At 42.3% G+C, this 19,357-nt stretch overlaps 1 protein-coding gene across 15 annotated transcripts in view; it reads right to left on the bottom strand.

Moving 5' to 3' along the window:
• Positions 1-4,622: 4,622 nt before the first annotated feature.
• mecom (MDS1 and EVI1 complex locus) overlaps positions 4,623-19,357 on the bottom strand; it is a 97,890-nt gene continuing 83,155 nt past the window's right edge. For 6 of the 15 annotated variants that reach the window (XM_061280479.1, XM_061280491.1, XM_061280494.1 and 3 more), the window contains 15 exons: positions 17,909-18,014; positions 17,707-17,820; positions 17,494-17,629; positions 17,221-17,368; positions 16,932-17,112; positions 13,740-15,099; positions 13,413-13,503; positions 12,567-12,593; positions 9,731-9,897; positions 9,577-9,654; positions 8,878-9,047; positions 8,578-8,722; positions 6,957-7,202; positions 6,688-6,874; positions 4,623-6,298 (listed from right to left, as the gene is read on the bottom strand). In XM_061280479.1, coding sequence (XP_061136463.1) covers positions 6,164-6,298; positions 6,688-6,874; positions 6,957-7,202; positions 8,578-8,722; positions 8,878-9,047; positions 9,577-9,654; positions 9,731-9,897; positions 12,567-12,593; positions 13,413-13,503; positions 13,740-15,099; positions 16,932-17,112; positions 17,221-17,368; positions 17,494-17,629; positions 17,707-17,820; positions 17,909-18,014 — 3,291 coding nt within the window. In that variant the 3' untranslated portion in view covers positions 4,623-6,163. The remainder of the gene's footprint in view (positions 6,299-6,687; positions 6,875-6,956; positions 7,203-8,577; positions 8,723-8,877; positions 9,048-9,576; positions 9,655-9,730; positions 9,898-12,566; positions 12,594-13,412; positions 13,504-13,739; positions 15,100-16,931; positions 17,113-17,220; positions 17,369-17,493; positions 17,630-17,706; positions 17,821-17,908; positions 18,015-19,357) is intronic. The other 9 variants (XM_061280481.1, XM_061280486.1, XM_061280480.1 and 6 more) reach the window with 9 other exon arrangements.

Raw genomic sequence — 19,357 nt, 5'->3', positions numbered from 1 at the left:
CACCTGTTTTGAATTATCTATCCATCTTGTGCACCGGAACGCAGCGCTGCGTGGATTTGCTAGAAAAAAGAAACATTTTTCAAGCGCACTTGAGCGTTTCCTTTGCTATCGACTAAAGGTGGTTGCGGTCTGGCAGAGGCAGGCAGGTGCCTGGGCCGAATGTGCACGCATCCCCGCATCCCCGGGGTGACTGATGGGGGAGCAACCCGGCAATGGCGGATGGAAATCACCACACATCCTCCCTCTAGTGTTGGTGATGGATGGACGGGGGGCTGCTCCGTCTCAGCCTGTGTTGTGACAGGCGGCAGATGTACTCCAATAATGTTTATCGGTGAGGCCTTCATCTTCGGATGACACGCACCTGTTTCCAGTCAAACAGGCCCAGAAAGGCCATCTATCCTACAAACTCTGGGTGGTCACTGTATCACTATAATAGTCCAACGTATTTAAAGTGAGCTTTAAAAAAAAAAAAAGTATACTGTACAGTTGTGTGGACAAGTGAAAAAGAGGTTTTAAAATAGATTCTTAGCAAGATTTTACGATATTTCACAAACATACACCAATGTAGACTCATGGACATTTTATCCAGAATAGTGTATCATGACATTTTTAGGATTGCAATATAAATTGGACAACTGACAAAATTAAATATATGCTTGTGATTTTTTATTATTATATCTGTGAGCTATCATTTATTTTTTTTGCCCCTAATGCAGCTAACTCTACATTTTCAAGTTTTATGTTGTTCAAAATTAAAAGGTCCAACAACAAAGCTAGTTAGTATACGTCGTCTAACACAATGCTCTTCATAGAAATGATGTGCAAAAAATGGGAAATATTTCACTTTAAAACTACATATTAAAACTACCAAGTAAGGTAACTGTGCTAGAGGGGATTTGTAATTGGTTTTGTATCGTAAGCAGTCTGCCTTTGGGAGGAGGAGACCGAAATAAACGGGCAGGAAACAGATGAAATAGCCCATAAAAGGTAAGATCAAACCATGGGTACTTTTTTGGTTGTAATTAGGCATACACCACTTTTTGCATGGAGATTCTATCACGTTTACAGCCTTTGCCTCACGTCCCAGAGATCATTTCGAACCTCTGCGTTGAACCAGATAGTCCCAAAAGGCCAGATTGTTTAAACTCCAGCTGACAGACCTGACGGCCAAGATAAAAGAGTTGAGAGTGATCATGCACCATTTGTTTGGTTGTTGCCAAGTGTTTAAAAAAAAAAAAAACATGATAAAATGTCAAGCTGGCAAATAAACTGTGTATCACGCAGTCTCCTACACTCAGAGATTACATAATGGTGTATGTGATGAGGGCGACGTGCTACATTTTGAAAAAACACTTTTATATTTCTTTATTGTTTCGAGACTCTTTGTTCTGCAACAGGCAAAGTTTTTGTTTGCTGTTTGCGAGTGTTGCGGTTTCTGTCCTTTCAAAACATAAACAAATGAAAAATAACACTCTTAATTTCTGGCAACCAGTTCAGGGTGTATCCCGCCTATAGCTGGCATAAGCTCCAGCACTCCCAAAAACTGGATAAAGAGGTTTGGAAAATGGATGGATGGATATTTACTTATTTATACTTTCCATCAGGAAAAGACAAGGAGACGATAAGATAAGAATGCATCTATACACGGCATTACGCAACATTTGCCATATTCATCACACAAATCCACCTTTGCCAACTAGTGCCCTCCACTGTCTTTCTCTCCATTCAGGCTACGCCCATCCTTGCCGCCCGCTCTGAAACGGTTTCCCCCGCCTGAGTCAGCCTGCCAAGTCAATCAGCGTGAGAGCTGGCAGCTACGATGGCCCCTCCTTCTGGGGGGCATGATGTATGGTTCGGTTACATGCCACACGGGGATGATTGCCTGGACCAACGGCATAAGAAAGGAAGAGGAGGGATGGAGAAAAGAAGATGGGGCTTGTTTAGGAGCTGTATTGAGGCCTGTGTGATGGATTTGGAGATGGGGATTTGCCAGATGCACTATTAGCTGAGTGGCTTCAAGTCCCAGGCAGGACTGCCCACATTGTGCCCACCTGTCTGGAAACATATATTCTATAGGCATAGCATGTTTTTTTTAGATTTAAAACACACAGTATGCATGACCCTGCCTCTTTTTCTCACTGGTATTCACAAGAAATTCTAATGATCAAAACAGTTAAAGGTTTCTAAATGATCCTGCAATTTTATTGTATTATGTATTTTATGCATTACATTTACTTACATTAATTAATTCCAATAACAAATGAGTGTTTCCCATTCACAAAATTAGACTAGTTACACACAATATATTGTTATATATTCATTACAGTTTGAGTAATTTCAGAGGCAGTGGACTTTTCTTTTGAGGATATTCAATTAGTAGCTAACGTAATTGCATAGGTAATTTCATCTGCACCGGGGATGTGGGGTAGAAAATATTTCTGCCATTTTATGACCACATTTAAGTTAATGTTTGGTTAATGCAATTTTACACGTTTAAACCATACGTTTCACACTATAATTATATTTGCTATAAACAGCATTGTACTACTGTAGCATTATTCAAGGCACTTAACGCCACTTGGGGGCAGTAGACATTAAATGTCAACTTGCACATAAATGAATGTGTAAACTATTAAGATATTGATCCCCATGCCATGTCGAGAAGGCCCCCCAAATTCGTTTTTATTCATTTAAAATGAAATGTCTCTCAATTACCAAATTTAGAAAACACCTTATTTTTATAACATAGGAGTAAATTGACAGATCACAAAATAGAATAGTGATTAAGAGAAAAGAAAAAAAAATCACGAATGCAGTCAAAGGGAAAATATGACTGCTCATATAGGTAAATTAATTACCCCCCTTCAAATAAACGTTGCAGGCCTGTGCAGAAGACAACGTCCGATCGGTGACGCCCTCGTTGAATTGAATTGAAGCAGCTGTACTCACAGTTCAGAAGATCATGGCGTTCTGCAGGAACGTGATGTTATATTCCACAAACGCTCCACCGTTTTGAAGTGGATCTGACAAATCCTTTGCCGTGCAACTTTCCTGGATGTTTAGTCTTCCTTCACTCCTCTCCCGAAACTCCCATCATTAGTTAGTCTAGTTAATAAGCCACGAACACGGCGAGCTGTCACTGCGCAAGGGACACTTGGATAGATCAGTGCGCTCTGCAGTCCAATGGTTCTGATAGTGTCTTCGCTTTAGCGATATGTCATCACTTGAGTGCTAAAAGAATTTGCCTAACAAGCATTTTGCACGTTTTCTTTCCTCTCTCCTCTCATCCGCTCCCCTTCTTCTTCGACGGCTGTTTGACAGGTGCAAACCCAAAGACAAGAATGGGTAAATAGGCATTTCAAATAAAATGGACTTTCTTTTTTATTACAACACAGTCACTTCTGTGTGTATACGTAAATCTTATTAATAGTGAGAACTTTGTGAACTGGTTTTTTAAACATTACTCATATTTTTTTTCCTCTTTTTACTTTTTTTTCTACATAAACAGACAAATTGTTAACAAACTATCATATATAATTATAATTATATATATATATACATTCTATTGAAACAAGTAGCCCCTTAATATCAACAATAGCTGATATATAAAAAATTTAGTAACTTCAAGCTTGCACCACAATATTGCATTAACACAACATGATATAAACAACTTTGTGTGGTGACGGATGATTTCACGAAATAAAACAGGCTTTATTTGGTCAACACTTGCACAGGTGGCAATAGTCCCACTCAGGACCATTGTCATGGCCACTCCATTATGAAGCTGGCTTGCACCATCACTGCAACTGACCTCATCAAAGCTGTACGACCCATGCCGACCTCATCAACAATGCCTGACCCCCCGCGACCTCATCAAAAGTGGATGCCCGCTGAAACCCTGAGGGGTGATGACAGCCCCTAAGAAAACTCACCCACCATTAGGGTAACAAGAGCACTGTAAATGTGGCGCGTCAGCGCCACGGAGTCATCGACACCGTCATGCCCAATTCACCCAGCCCCGCAACTCCCCTTTCTGAGTTGCCCTCCGGACAATGGAGCTGCTAAAACCTCCAAAACCTCCCGGCCATAATGTCCGCCCACGTCGGCTGGCAGCAGTGACAGAAAAGGGGGTGCGGGACGGGGAGGCCTGCTGCACGGGATGGGACTCTTATTGAGCGCTTGAGCGATGAGCCAGGTCATCACATCTACCCACCTCATCCATCATGCCCCACAAACAGACACAAATAAAGAGGACACATTCCTGCCTCTGCTCCCACTACCACATTCATACATGCTGTCTATGTGAAGCCCTTTGAGACTGCTTGTGATTTAGGGCTATACAAATAAACTTGACTTGACTTGACTTGGCTTCGGCCTTCTATCCCCTCTATGGAAGCCAATGCCCAGGGATAAAAAAAAAGGAGCAGAGTTCAGGCTCTCACATGGTTTTTTAGGCCATGGGAGTGCTAGAAGAAAGCGCCAGGTGGTTCTCTGACCTATGTGTGGAAAACCATGTTGGTGCCATAATTATGGCTTATATGGGGTCCTATGAGGGAGGTTACAAATGAACGAGTGAGTAAAATGTCTGTGGAAGAATAAAGGAAGTAAGGAAGACAAGTCAATCCACATTGTAGTCCTTTATTTAGTTGCTCCTCCCACATTATTTGAATTGAAATGCATAACAGTTACATTGTAAAAAGCATTAAAATAAAAGTACCTCAACTTGCTGATTACTTTTTAAAATTGATTATAAACAACGACAAAAACAAAAATGTGGTCCCTCAAAAGGGGAGAATACATAAGAGCAGTCTGTTTTACTTTTTTTAAGTTTGGCACGAGGGTTTAACATGAACTGAACGTCACACAAGCTTGCAGACAACTGTAGAAAATGTCAACACAAATCTTAGCAGACCAACCATGCGCTTATGAACAAATGATACCTGGGTTGTTTTGTCTTTTAATGATTTCATTCTGTACACTTTTTTTCTCGTTTTATTTTATCATGTTTTTTTTTTTTACAATTTAATCATGAAATTGTCGTTAAAAAAATCTAATCTATTCTTCAACCAGTTCCATTAAAAGAATAAGAGTTGTATGTTTAATACTATCTGGGTCTCCAACGGAATCTACAAACTCCATCGACGTCTGAGATAGGCCGGGAAAGGAATATGCCATCACCCGGGCTTGGAGCAGTGCTATTCAGTAAACAAACTACAGTTTGCCGAGAAATAAATACAATTATCAACATACGACAACAAACACAACACCAACAACACAGACAACATCGAAAAAAGAATTCCAACAAAATCATGATTGTCTAAAATGACTGAAAGACAAGAATGGAGTAGTTAACAACTAGCATTCAAGCTATTTAGTGGTATTGTTGGCTGACTAGAATGGAATCAATGTTGTGGAAAAAGACAAATGCCATTTATAGAACATTTAACTTCAGCACTGGCTACTTATCTCAGTAAAAAAAACCAACAACGTGTTTTCTTTTCATCCACGAAAATGACTATTTATAACCTTTCACAGATAGCGCGGACGGGCAGGCTGGAACGTAGTACAGAATGGTTGGTAGACAATTTTGTACAGCCCAATGATTGACTTATTTTAGAACTTTTATGACACCGAGTCATTTGAAACCAAAGTTGTTACCACCCTTCATTACATCAAGTGCATTTATTTTTACACGCAATACATGTGGACCCCAGGGGTTTGAATTGCAATAGAGTTTGAATATACATGATGTCATTAAAGACAGTTTAAGATACTTGCCTTTGAGACACAAGCAACTTCCAAAATGTTCACCCTGCTTTGTGTGAACCGGGCAGTGAATGCAGTCGATCAAAGATACATCAGCACATCTTCCATGTCCACCAGCTGCCTTTGGTGTGCAAATGAAGAGAATAAATATGACTATTATTACTTTAGATTTATTATTTCCACCATGGTAGGTGCCAAACTAGGAAATCCATTTTAAGGTCTCAGAGGGATATTTTGAGGTTTTCTGGGCTGGGGTCTGGAAAGACCTTGTATTGTGTACAAGGTGCTCCACTCAGCAGTCAGAAGGGCCATGATTCTGCTTAGCAGTCACTCCAAAGACATTGAGAGTTCCTTGAGTCAGTGTGTAGGAGACGTCAAATGTGAAAAGCAGGTGTCATCATACATGGCTGAGGGACTGGAGGGCAGTGGATTCAGCAGCAGCTCGAGCCAGACTGTGCCACATAGAGGCCGGCGTGTGGGTGGCGGGGTGCAGAGAGTCCTTTTCAGCTAGAGACAGCATCATGGCGTAGGCCTGAATGGGAAAGGACAGAAATAAAAGATTTAGTTGCACACACAACTTTGAAAGACATTTAAGGATCAATTTCGATTTTCAAATGTTTATTATTGTCTTTCCATGAAATGACCCCACCTTATAAGCACATTGAACAATTACCCCCTTTATTTTTTATCAGGTCAGTCACCAGATGAATGATGAGAAAATGAAGCTTCAAATTTGCTTCATGAAGCACTTGTATTTAATCACTCCTCTCGATGGCTTAAAATTAGACTGAAAGCACACTGGTATTTCCTAAATCCTTTTTAAACCGCAGAGTCAAAAAACACAACAACTGGTTCATGACACAAATTTGAAGCTTCGTATTCCCATCACTAGTTTACAGTGTGACTGTAAAATGTTGTTACCTGTGACTTTGATTTCCTGAAGAGCGGCTGTTTGACTGCATCATTCAGCGAGGCAGGCGCAAACGATTGCTCGTCTTCATCGCCTTCCCCGTCGCTCAACTCGCTCTCCTCAAGCTTGTGGATGTCCGAAAAGTGACGAATCTGATCCAAAGCGGAGTAGCCACTCGGCTCTTCCTCGTCCTTATAACTAAAAACCCAGGAAAAAAATATCTTGATGTCAGCAATCGAAATTAAAAACGGACACCATTACGTTCAGATATCAGATGTACCTCCTGGGAGAAATTTTACAGCTCTGGCTCAAGTCATCTGTTCGACTGAAGTCCATTCCATCTTGTATGAGGTCATCGCTAATGTTGCTAGTTGGCATCTCCTCTCGGGGTTTATTCAGGGTGTTGCTGGGGTCTTCCCCATCTTCATCAGCAGCAAGCTCCTCTGCGTCCTCATCTTCTAAGTCATGTGACCCGTGTCTGGCCATCAGTAGAGTCTTATCTTCTTCAAATGGGTTGCCATTGACACTGCAGACCAAGAATATACCACATTTATGAAATGTTTACACGGCGTGTGTTTTTTTTTAATGTTCTTTTAACGTTCCTCTCTTTCTGCATGTGCAAAAACAATGGCTTGTGGCCTCTTGGACAAAGCAGAACATGGCAGCTGGGACGGACCAAAATCGGAATCTCGTTTGTCATCGAGGCTGCAGGGCCCCTCTGGGCACAGCAGCACCAACTTCATCATTGCAGCACTTAACTGGAGTGCTCAGCCTCTCTCCTTGTTTATCTTCACTACTATCTAGTAATCATCTAATAGGCAAAATATTTAGCTGACAGCTCCATTTGGAAGTTGAATTATGAGTGCACTGCCAAGCGATCCATTTTGCTCTCCTTGTGGAGGGAAAGAGAACCAGCTATCCAAACTGCTAGAGTCTTAATTTTTCTTTCTGTCTCAGTGCCACAGGAAACCACCGTTTGCTAAATCATCTGGAAACGCATTCAGACTGATTCACTAATTACGCTCAGAGATGTCTTTCGCCAGAGACTTAAAAATCCTCCACAATGAACTCTGGCGATTGTGCAGATAAGAAAGCAACACACATCATCACATCATTTGTCAACACGATATCTGATGTGATGCGAATACAGTTAAGTATGTGCGGACGTAAAATATATTTATCATTTTTGTCCCTTATCAGCTGTTGTCAAAACCGTATTGTCTTTTAGAGTGAGCTTCAACCGGCCGGGCTTGTGTGTATGAGTGCCACGTCGAGCTCACACAGCTCCGAAGAGTGACTCCTGAAGAGCCAGCGAGAGCTCTGTGATTAAGAAAACAGATTCGCTAATTATGCTTTCAAACGTGGTAATTTGCTGGGGATAAAGTATCTATCAGAAGCAGTCAGAAGCGCACCATTTTGAAAGGAAACACAGGCCGACCTTGTGACCCCACCCCCTCTACCCTCTTCCTGAAGGCAGACATGTTGGTTCCAGATGTGGCGGGCTAACTGCTTCGCTCCCCCTTTCTTTGGGTTTCTCTTCCCGTACTCCCGAGGCTCCTGCGCCTGCTCCTGCTCATGGAGGCTCAATCACGGAGCAGTCTACAAGATCTCTATCTGGTCGTGCAATCGGGCTTGCGATCGCACCGACGTGAGGCGCGTGAAAACAAACTCTGAGAGCGGAGCAGATTGCACAACTGCTATCTGACCCGATCGCGGTTCCAAGAATGTATTTGCATAATGCACAGATGAACTTGCATGCACGGAGACAGCACTTGATTTAATGCATGAAAAAGCTGTCATCTCCTTGCATGATTGCCCTCTCAACAATACGAAATTACTAAAATGGGCTGGAGAGATGATAAAATCTAAGAGAGCAGAAAGTTTAGAAAATGTCTACCTACCCTTCTTCAGAGGGGTCCGGTGATGTTTGGCTTTGGCCTGTGTTGCCGATGAAATTTCTGATTTCATTGAAGTAAGAGTCTTCTTTGTCGTCCAATAGGGCGTTGCTACCATCAAGTTCAGACTGCGGGGAAGACATTGCAGTGCCTGTGCAAAAAAGAGACAAGGGAGGAACATTTATTTTCATTATTTAATGTGAGGGCAGCTGGAGATAAAGTCTGGCCGTCTCTGGGCTGCATTGAAGCTTTGTGGCTCAAGTAAAACTACACAAATCCAACCTTCTCAAGCTTCAGGCTCCTTACCTGACAGGTTACCATTCTCGTGCTTCTTGAGGTGACGATCCAAGTTGGTTTGCTGACCAAAGCATCGATCGCACAAGTGACACTTAAAGGGCTTCTCCTTGTTGTGGATGTTGCGAATGTGGCGTTGCAGGTTGGAGGAGATGCTGAAGGAGCGGTCGCAGTATTTACACCTGCAGAAAACAACAACAGTAACTTTGGAGGTTCTGGATGATTCTGTGGGAATCATAACTGCATCTACACAAAGTCTGAACAATCCCACAGACCCAGACATGATGGAGCAGCTTGTTTAAGGTGAACCAGAATCGCCTCTCATCTCCAGCCAGCTCAATAAAACTGCATTCTTCTCTCACTCAATAAGCACGCAACAGATTGTGCTCCATCTCAGCGAAATTACTCGCTCTTGCCAAGTTTCTTCATGCAAAATTATACGAGAAGATTACATCTTTTTCTTCTGCTGGAATCAGCTCGCTCGATTGGTTGTCCCTTAGGACCAGAGCGGTGATCTTTAATGACAAGCCAGTACGTGGAGTGGACTGGCCCAGTGGAGACCTGGGCTGGTCTTTCTCAATCCCCTGTGGTCAAAGACCCTCCTACAAGCTTAGGTTCAACATTCCTCCATCTGAGTAACGACAAATCTCTCTTCTGGCGATGGACAGCCAGATCCTGAGTTGTTGAAATGATGTAAATGAAGTCACAAACCTATACGGTTGCTCCCCTGTGTGAGTCCTAAGGTGGCGCGTCAAGTTGGCAGAACGTGGGAAGATTTTCCCGCAATATCTATTGGGCATAATACCAAATAATAAATCATTCGCCTGTTGATGATAATAAATGCTGCAGTGCATGCTGTAGTTACCTGCAAGTATATCGCTCCTTTCCCTTGCGTAGAAGTGTCTCCGGAAGCGTTGAGGGCGGAGCTCTGAAGTCAAACATGGAGGGGACAGAACGTAGCAGATCACCTGACTCTGGCTTCAAGGAGCCTAAAGTTTCCAGCTTCTCAGCCATGTTCTCAATAGCTGACATCTGAAGGGAGGCAAGAGGAAGATGAGACCGGATGATTGTAAAACTACAAATACTAGGAAATGCCATTCTGCTAGAATTTCAGACTCAAGAGTCTCTTTGTTTCAATGTCCACAAAAAGGTGGATCAAAACATTGAAGTGAAAAATAGGCCCAAACCAAACAAGTTTCGAGCTATAAGACAATTAGCCCTAATTACATTTCTGACTTGAAAAGTTTTTAGTCGTTTGACACAACTCTTTCTTTCTCTCAGACAGACAACACCTAAAAAGTCAGATAGAGACACAAGGAAAGAATTAACGACTGCAGCCAATCTGCTAATGAAGTCCAACAGTTGCTTTTATCAGATATCCTGGCAAGAATTACGCTTTCTTGTCTGCACTCTATGTGGCTATATGGATGAGAAACTATTTGCCGCGAGGTGGTCATAGTTGATTGATTGCCACCTACGTGTGTGAAATAGATGTATGTATGTGAGGGAGAAGAATGTATTTGTAATGCATGTGAGCGAGCATAGTGTGTGGTGTACACGATTGTATGAGCCAAGTGTGTATTTGTGTGTTGTCAGATCCATGTCTGTGTGTGTTTGTGTGTAGAGTGATTCATGTCCACTGCTGGGCAGTAAACCATTCTGTGCACAATGCGGGCAGACAGCACATTTGTCAATATGAAAGATGTTGACATTGCTGATCAAGGGCCAGACATGGGTAATAATGATATCGCTGTGCTGAAAGGGGCGGGGTGGGGGAGGAGCAGGGATGCAAGGGGGGGAGACAGAGGGGCGGTGGTCCCAGTAGAGCACCGGGCTTGACAGGCCATCCCACGCGCACACACATGCACACTTATACCAGGGCCTAAAAAAAAATTTGCATTATTTTGCACGTATTGAATTTTCAGCTTGTTCTTATTTCATCAAGGCAGAAAATCAGTGATGGTTCGGGTCTTTTATGGGAGCATTGTTTTGACGCTGACGTTTCATCTCCTGTTTTCAGCCCCTGTCACGCACAGGCCACACGCCCAAGATGGAGTAAATAGCAAGCAGAGAGTTGAAGAGGTTCTGCAAGGTGATAAAAGCGAAACAACAAAAGAGAGAAAGATCTAGAGCTTGAGAAAAAGTAATGGATGACAGCGCGTGGAGCCATGTGTGGGAAGCAAGTGATTAAGAGTGACGGCTGCGTCTAAAGTTCCTGACACAGTCAACATTCTCGCTGTGGGAGGATGTGGATTGTCAAGTTTGGTAGATTTTGATTACGACCATTATTGTAATTGCAAGAGTGTTGCAACTGCTATTCATCATGATAGAATAGTTTTTTTTTTTTTGTATTTTGGTTATCTGATGCAGTCTTACACTCTTGCAAATAACTACAGCAATAATGATTACATTTGTCAATAATAAATAAACATTATAACCTTTATATTGGTCTTTATTGGTTTACATTTAATTGGATGAAACTAGACTTCTAGTATCTGAGCCTTGATCTCTAAGGATGTACGAAAAATTAAAAATGATTAACCACAGATTGAACCTCAATGTGTACGTTTTATGGATTAGGTTGATTAAGTCTATTTGACTATGTCACAACGTCTTGTGTGTGAAATGTTTAAGCTACTTAATGTCAAGAAGAGACCAGACTGTGCTCTGAGGTAATTTTCCCAAGGTCATAGACTCTAGTTTTTTGTAAAATAGGCCGCTTTAAAAACACACACGCACGCACACATACGCACACACACAGACCGCACACCTCATGAAAACCCCTTTTGATTCTCCCCAAGGCAGTGTGTAAGCATTTGTGAACTTGCTTGTTGCTGTAGTGTCGCAGTGGGACCGGCGGTTGATTGGCTATCTTCAGAAGTCAGTGATGCTGCGAGGGGCTAATTAGCGAGATGCATTCTCAATTGTTGATCTTTATCAGCAACCAGATGTTTGGCGAGAGGAACTAGCTCAACCCTCAACCCCCCCACCGCTCCACGGGAGTGTCCCAAAGAGACTGTTACCCTTGGACACATGTAAAGTAGTCCCGACTAAACAACTACCTTCACCACACCGTCCAGGCTTATTTGCAATAGATGCGCTTCATTATATGTACAAGCAAACATACATGTTCCAAAGCGGTTGGTTAGGGTGTAGCTCTACTGGAAATTCCCACTTCAGCCTGAATCAGACCAGGACTTAATCAAGATCCAAAAAATGTAAACAAATTAAAATAATTAAAACGGGGGAAAACCAGAAAACTGCTGCATCAGTCATGTAACTGTAAGGTGGAGTCTGTAAATTTGAAAACCAATCACAGCAGGGGCTATCCATTGGCAAAGACACAAAGTAGTACAATTTAAATTCGAAACAGCAAAATTCACATAATTTAAAATTTGAAAAATATGCCTGGCAAATCACACAAACGGCTCAATGAGGTTGAACATGCACCTCCTAAGACTTCTGCATGTGTCTTAAAACCAACTCCTTTAAAATGGCCACCCTTTTGTGACCCTAAGCACCCGACACCGGGCTGACCCTTGTCGTCTGCCCCTTGACCTCTTATGCAAATTAACCATGAAGTTAGTTTGTCCAATATGCATCTCTAGCTAGATTGCAACAAGATGGTGCATAACAACACAGTGAAAAATATATTCTTATACAGCCCATGCATCAGTGTGATTAAAATAAACAAAACTTACCCAAGAGCTCTGATCTGGCAAACGGAACTGCGGGGAGAGAAAAATCAAATGAAAAAAATGTCAGATAGTAGCAGCAATCATATCATTAGCGATACATAGCTTAAAGAAAAGCGATTGAAGCATTAAACTTTAAAGTACCAATGAGCTGCCTAACTACAAAGTTATGGTGGCGGAATTATAGGTGGCTCTCATAGTTCCTAACACTTCCCCATGCTCTATAAAGACATTATAATAGCAGCCAGTATGTAATATGAGCCCATATTGCTCTGCAATAAAACATCCTGCCAGGAATTAAAAAGCTGAATCATAAAAAAGGTTAAAAAAAAGTTATAGTCCTTCAGCTTTTCTTAGTTTCCCTTGATATATGGCCGAGTCGTGAGTCAGGTGACTGAACGCAAAAGTATACAGAAAGGGCCCCCTTGCCTGGTCTGACTAGTCTGAGCTTTCTGGGAATGATTTGTGTGTCCAGACATCATAAAGTCATAAAGATGGCCTAAGCACTCTGTTAGTGTTTCTACTGATAGGACACCTCATTAAGGCATGTGGGACGACCATGTGGTCGTTGCAGGCTGGGCCTTTGCAACAGTCTGGACAGAGGACATAAATCAAGCAAATGAAACAGCCTGTAAAAACCAGACCTGAAATAACCAGAAAAGAAGGAACGGAATCATATGCCTGAGAAAGTGCTGTTTTCACTTTCCGGGGCCGTTCTCACTCACGACTGATTAAATGAGTTCAAAACGCAAAGTCTTCCTTCGAAAACTGGACCAGAAATCAAGCGCGTTGTACACGTATTTACACGAGATAAACTTTTGGTTGCAAGTTCCTCTATCAGAACATACGTACCTGAGGATGGAAGAGGAAGCCAGGAGCCGGCCGCATGTATTTGTCTTTCAGCGTCTCAAATGGATCACTCATTCTCCCCTTCTCAACCCTGCTAATAGTAGATTTCTATCAGCTCTTAACACACAAATACTTGCGAAACAAAAAGAAACAAATGAAATACGGTCACGGTTTATCAAAACACATTCATTGATTGAAAGTGTCTTTTAGTTTCCACTATTTTACACAATGACGTGTGCACCTTCAAAAATCCATACAAATGTTTCTTCTACGTTGTATTGTGCTAAGCTAAACCATTTATTTTGACAAAACCACTGGGAATAACAATACCTGTAGATGGGATCCATGAAGAAAGGAGTTGGCCTTGCATGTTGCAATGAAGAGTCAGGTTTTGGTGTTTCCATGACAGCTTTGTCATCTTGAAGCCCCTCGTTCATTTTTTTCGCTTCTTCTCTTGCACTGCATCCACGCCCCCTGCTCCCTAAACTGAGGTCCAAAGGCTGATCCTGACTGGTCAAGTGTGAGGCTTCTACTTTGGAAGGCTCAAACGGGGTAGATTTCTCCTCCTTTCGTTTGGTGGTGAGGTCAAATGGTGACTCTGATTTGCTCTGAGCCTTTTTGCAATCATCTGCCTGCAACTGCGGCTCACCCCTCAGCGTTTGAGATCTGACATCCCTGTCTTGAACAGGATACACTGGTGGAGAGAAAGTTGTGAAGAAAGGTAAAGGGAACATGGAGGGATAGGGCAGTGACCCGACTTTTTTGTCCTGCAGGCCAGCTAGGCCTGTAGAGCCAAAATACTTCTCAGCTATGGAGGCAATGGCCTTGATAGAGTCATTGACAGCCCCTGTAACGGCTGTGTGCTCGTCCATTGAGGAAGGGATAAGAGAAGGTCCGGCAAAGTTTTTATCAGCACCTGTCAGCCTCAGACTTTGTGGACTTCCATCATTAGCCTTCCTTTTGAGGCTTTTGCCATTTTCCCGCATCTCACTGTCCATATCACTTTCAAGCTCAGAGCTTGACATACTCTCAAGATCGCTTCCACTGGGCGTGCTGACATCATCCACATCACTGCTTTCCGATTGGTCGCTTTGCTTGTGGCGTTGCTTCGTGGAGGACAAGGAGCTCTGGTTGTGTAGGTTTGAAGTATTATCAGGACCGCCGTTGTCTTTCCGAAGCGCCTTAAGGAGTTCTCTGGACTCTTGAGCTCCGGGGCTTGGAGGTAGCAGTGGATTCCTACTTAGCTCTGCACCATGCCCACCAACAGCAACGTGAGCTGGTTGCCTAACCGGGGAAGAAGTGGCTGGGATGAGTGGTGGACGATGGTAGATTCCAGAAGGGAAAAGGCCAGGGAAGCTGAATGGGAAAGCAGGTGCAGCAGGGAAAGTAAGCCCGCCATGATGGCGGCTAGCTCCGAAGTAATCGGCCAGTCCAGCGCTGCTGTGGCCCATGGCCAAAGCTGATTTGTCCAAACCAGGAGCACCGGGGAGTGGCATACTTTGAGCAAACATTCCTCCTGTCGTGAAATGGTTCTTTCCCTCACAGAAACGTCGGTGCTTGTTCAGGGACGAGGTGGTGCTGAACATCTGCCCACAGTCCTTGCACTTTATCTGCGTTCTGCAGTCGGCATGCATGCGTTTGTGGCGGCACAGGTTGGAGAACTGGGTGTAGGACTTGTGGCATACCTCGCCTGCCGGGGGCACACAGAAGTAAACAAACAGAGTTTTAGAACGTAACACTGACAATGACATCACACAATCACATCTACTTAACATGTGACACAGAGGAAATGCAGTGTGAAATGCTCATGTTCCCATCAATATTTATGACAAAAGGTTTCCATCAAAATGACGAGGTGAGGTGTGTCCAGATCCTGCTATTGTAATCAGATGACAGTGTGTGTCGCTTGTTCCCACTCATCACCTGCACATCAAAACCAAGTTCCCAGGCATCTCTCGCCTCATTGTGTCCCAAAGATTCCATAAACAATTACATATACAAACACACACACACAAACACACATGCAGACTAAGTCACAGAGAAGGACACACAAAGGAATGCAAGAGCGCATAAACACACAGACACACACACACACATTCTTCGGCATATGAAGTACAATGGCGCTATTTTAAGTTTGTGAAGGAAGCAGAGTTGAATGAATCCTATCCTGCAGTCTGGTTCCCAGGACAGGTCCCACGTCCTATAGTGCTCCCCCACCCCTCTTGCCCACCCTGAGTCTCTCCCATCACTCCTTCAGCTCCCTCACCTTGTCCCCAAGCTGGGTCCCTGTCATCCTGTGGTGGGTAACCTTCCCACAGTCCAGTATTTTTGTGACACTGGCTTACCATGGGAGATGGACAGTTGAGTGACGTATTTTTTTTTCCCCAACAAAATTGACTACCTACACAACTGTTAACAATTCAGAAATAATTTGTATAGTCTTTCCATTGCAAATTTGACTGGGTAACATTAATGGAAGCTGTCTTGCAACAAAATTATTTATTTTGCTAATCAAAAATATGGTAAAGTGGTGTCAGAATGTAATTATACTTAAGAGGCAGATCATATTTTATATTAAAAAAAATCTGTATTCAGAACTCTATTGTAGATTTTTGTCAAATAATTATTCACGATATACCTATTTAAAAAAAACGTACCTATGTTTTACGGAGTCAAAAACATAATAAAGTAAAAAAAAATAGTATTTTATCAGGTTGCAAAGAGCAACATGCAACATACACTCAAAATAATCGGTACATCATTTACTTTTAAGGATAATGAGGGGGGTCCATTATTGGTGGCATTTTCCTATCTCCAAGCAATCTTAATCGCTACCTCTGCAAATAACAAGGGTTCACTGTACATGCAAAAACAAGAAACATTTGACACACATGGCTTTTCCCAGTACAATTTCACACAACCATTAGTTGTATTTAGATCTACGTATTTTCGTTGATTACAGCAAATGGGCTGAAAAGGAAGACAGCAGTGCATGTGGTTGCTATTTGTGAAAAATAGTGTGCGTGGTGAAAGTGGAGGGAGAAGTGAAGGGTTGACAGTAAAAAGCGAGTCATGTGTCTACAGTATGTTGATATGCTTGATTAAAAAGGAAATTCAAAGCGAGTGGTGTGCTTTTCACATGCAGGCATGTGGCGGGTCGAGGAAATACAAGAGGGAAAGGGTGAAGGTCATTATGCTTTAGGGAAAGAAGAGTGTGAAAGGTCAAAATGTGTCTTGCTGGGGTGTGTGAGAGGGGAAAAGTGTGTGTGTGTGTGTGTGTTAGACTAGGTCATTTGGGTTAGACCAAGTGAAAGTGGCTCCAACTAGATCATCAGCATATTTGCGTTCCAGACTAATTGTCCACTTCTGAAAAATGATGTCACTTTTTTTTTTTTTAGTATTTACTTTGGAACATACATGTTTAAAGCTGAAAAAATGATCAGAATTCCCAAATACAGGTTTTCTAGTCACACAAGCATGTTATTTTTGTTAATATTATTATAATGTACTGAGTAGACTTACATAGGTAGGGTCTTAGTGACTTACACATGAAGGGCTTGACACTGCTGTGGATGTGCTTATGCTGCTTCAGACCCGAAGACGTTGCAAACGTCTTGCCGCAGTCGGAGCAGGCGTGGGCCCGTGCCCCGACGTGCTGCGAGCGGATGTGCCTCTGCAGGTTACTAGGATCTGTGAACACCTGCTGGGGGAAGCAACCGCACCGACACAAACAATTGGGGGTATTACTATCGAGACAAAAAAAAAAAAAGTACAACGAGAAGACATTTTCCGCCAAAAGTCATCACTTTACCTTTGAGCAGTTTTCACATTCATGGTGCTTGCCACCGTCATGTGACATCTGATGTCGGATCAGGTTTGATTTCCAGTTGAAGGCCTTGGGACATTGGTCGCACTTATATTCTCTCTCCTCAGAGTGGGACAGTGTGTGAGCCTCCAGGCTGAGGGAAGAACAGAAGAATGAGAAAGAGAGAGAGAAGATTCTCTTAAAACCAAGATCACCATTTAATGTTGACACTGTGAGTCAATTTTACAGAACAACGAGCACAGTGAATGAAGAAGTCACCTTTGGAGATCTGGGAAGACCTGTTCACACTCTTTACACTCATGAAAGTCATGAGACCTGTGAAGGGGTCGCAGGTCTTGAGGTTCCTGGGCGTTGATGTCACTGTCCTCTCCTGGACATACAAGATGTGTGACACCTTAAATAAGTTACATCATAGTCAATAGTTATGATAGTACAGATTAAGAGGAAGTACAGAGAAGGAGCAATCCAAACCTGCATCAAGGAAGGAGGACGGGGGCATCCCGCACTGCTGCATCTGGTGGTCCAGCAGTTGGCTGCGGGACTCAAAGTGCTGGTCACAGTCTTCACAGCGGTACTGCCTCTCCTCTGCAAAGTGGGAGGGGAGAGCATGAAAAAAAAAAAGATCTTTAGCAAGTTTTTTCAGGGAATGATATCATGTATGTGGGATGCAGACCATGAATATCAGGAGCCATGGAAGTATCGCATGAAAAGTCTTCTGCCTTCATGAAAAGTAGAAGCTCCTCACCGGGGAAAATATCTCGGGTGACTTTGTAGAAGATCTGAAACACAGAAACAAATATAAATATACACTTTAACAATGTGTTTCCTCCTTAGGTGGTAAAGGTGTGTGATAAAAGTTCAGTGAATGGCAACTGGTTACTAATCATTGATTTTTTTTTTTTAGAACAGTATCTAATTTTAAAAACACCACAAAATAATTGAATCCTTTGCCTTAATCTATAATCACAGTTTGTGCAGTACGGCAAATTTGCCCGTCATGTTGTTTATATTATTTCAAATTTCCTCATTGTCAAACTTAAAAATGCCTTTCCACTTTCGAGGTGGTGTGGCAGTAATAGAACCACCAAAGGCTCACGCGATGGCACACTTCAGGAATTCCCCTTGCAGTCACGCCTCTTTCCCGTAGGCAAAGCACTCTCACACAAAAAGAAACACGCAAAGGCTCATTGCAGAACAGAACACATACTGTGTGATCATCACTAATATGTCACAAGTTACGCAAACACACATGCACAGACTGTAGTTGTCAAGCAGTGGTTTAAATTAGCACGTTATTGTAGGGATCAGATAACAAGGGTGATAGAAGTCACAGTGACTAAAACTACCTGAAGCATTAAGGCCATTTACACCACACACTCCCATTCTAATGTGTGAATAATAATTTTTCTTTAAATTCCAGAAGCTTTGAATAAAATCTATTAAGACAATGACAACCCATCTGAACTTTCTGTGGCTCTTCTTTCCACATTAAAGGTACATAATCCAACACGTTTTCTCAGGTCACACCCAGGTGACTGTTTTAGACACACTCAATTGATCGGTATGCTACATATTTGTTGTTGTAAAACATAGGTGTCAAACCCAAGGCCCGGGGGCCAGATGTGGCCCGCCATATCATTTTATGTGGCTCGCGAAGACAGATTTTGCATAAGTTTTTTTAAAAAAATAGCGATATTGCTTGCAATTCGTCCTTTTAAAATATTTGAACAGTTTTTACTAGTCACTGATTTCAAAACTAGTTCTTCATCACTTTGTTTTGTAGCCTATAGTGTGTATATAGAAAACGTTGACAATCATAACGGCCCTCCAAGAGAAACTATGACTCCAATGCGGCCCGTGACAAAAATGAGTTTGACACCCCTATTATAAAAGGTCCCAGTCCAAATGAAAGATGGTCTTGATGCTCAGAATAGAAGCAATTTTAAATACTAAACTTACCGATACACCAACAACACCAACAAACTGTGATTCTTATTATTATTAGTAGTATTAGTATTATTATTTTGCAATGAATGGGTGCAAAAAAAAAAAAAAAAAACACTAGCTCTGATCTATTTTTATCTACAAGAATTTCAAGCACTTTTATTTGTATCATGACGCT

Source organism: Syngnathus typhle, linkage group LG6 (assembly GCF_033458585.1).
Source record: "Syngnathus typhle isolate RoL2023-S1 ecotype Sweden linkage group LG6, RoL_Styp_1.0, whole genome shotgun sequence".
NCBI lineage: Eukaryota > Metazoa > Chordata > Actinopteri > Syngnathiformes > Syngnathidae > Syngnathus > Syngnathus typhle.
This window is presented reverse-complemented; position numbering and strand designations above follow the sequence as displayed.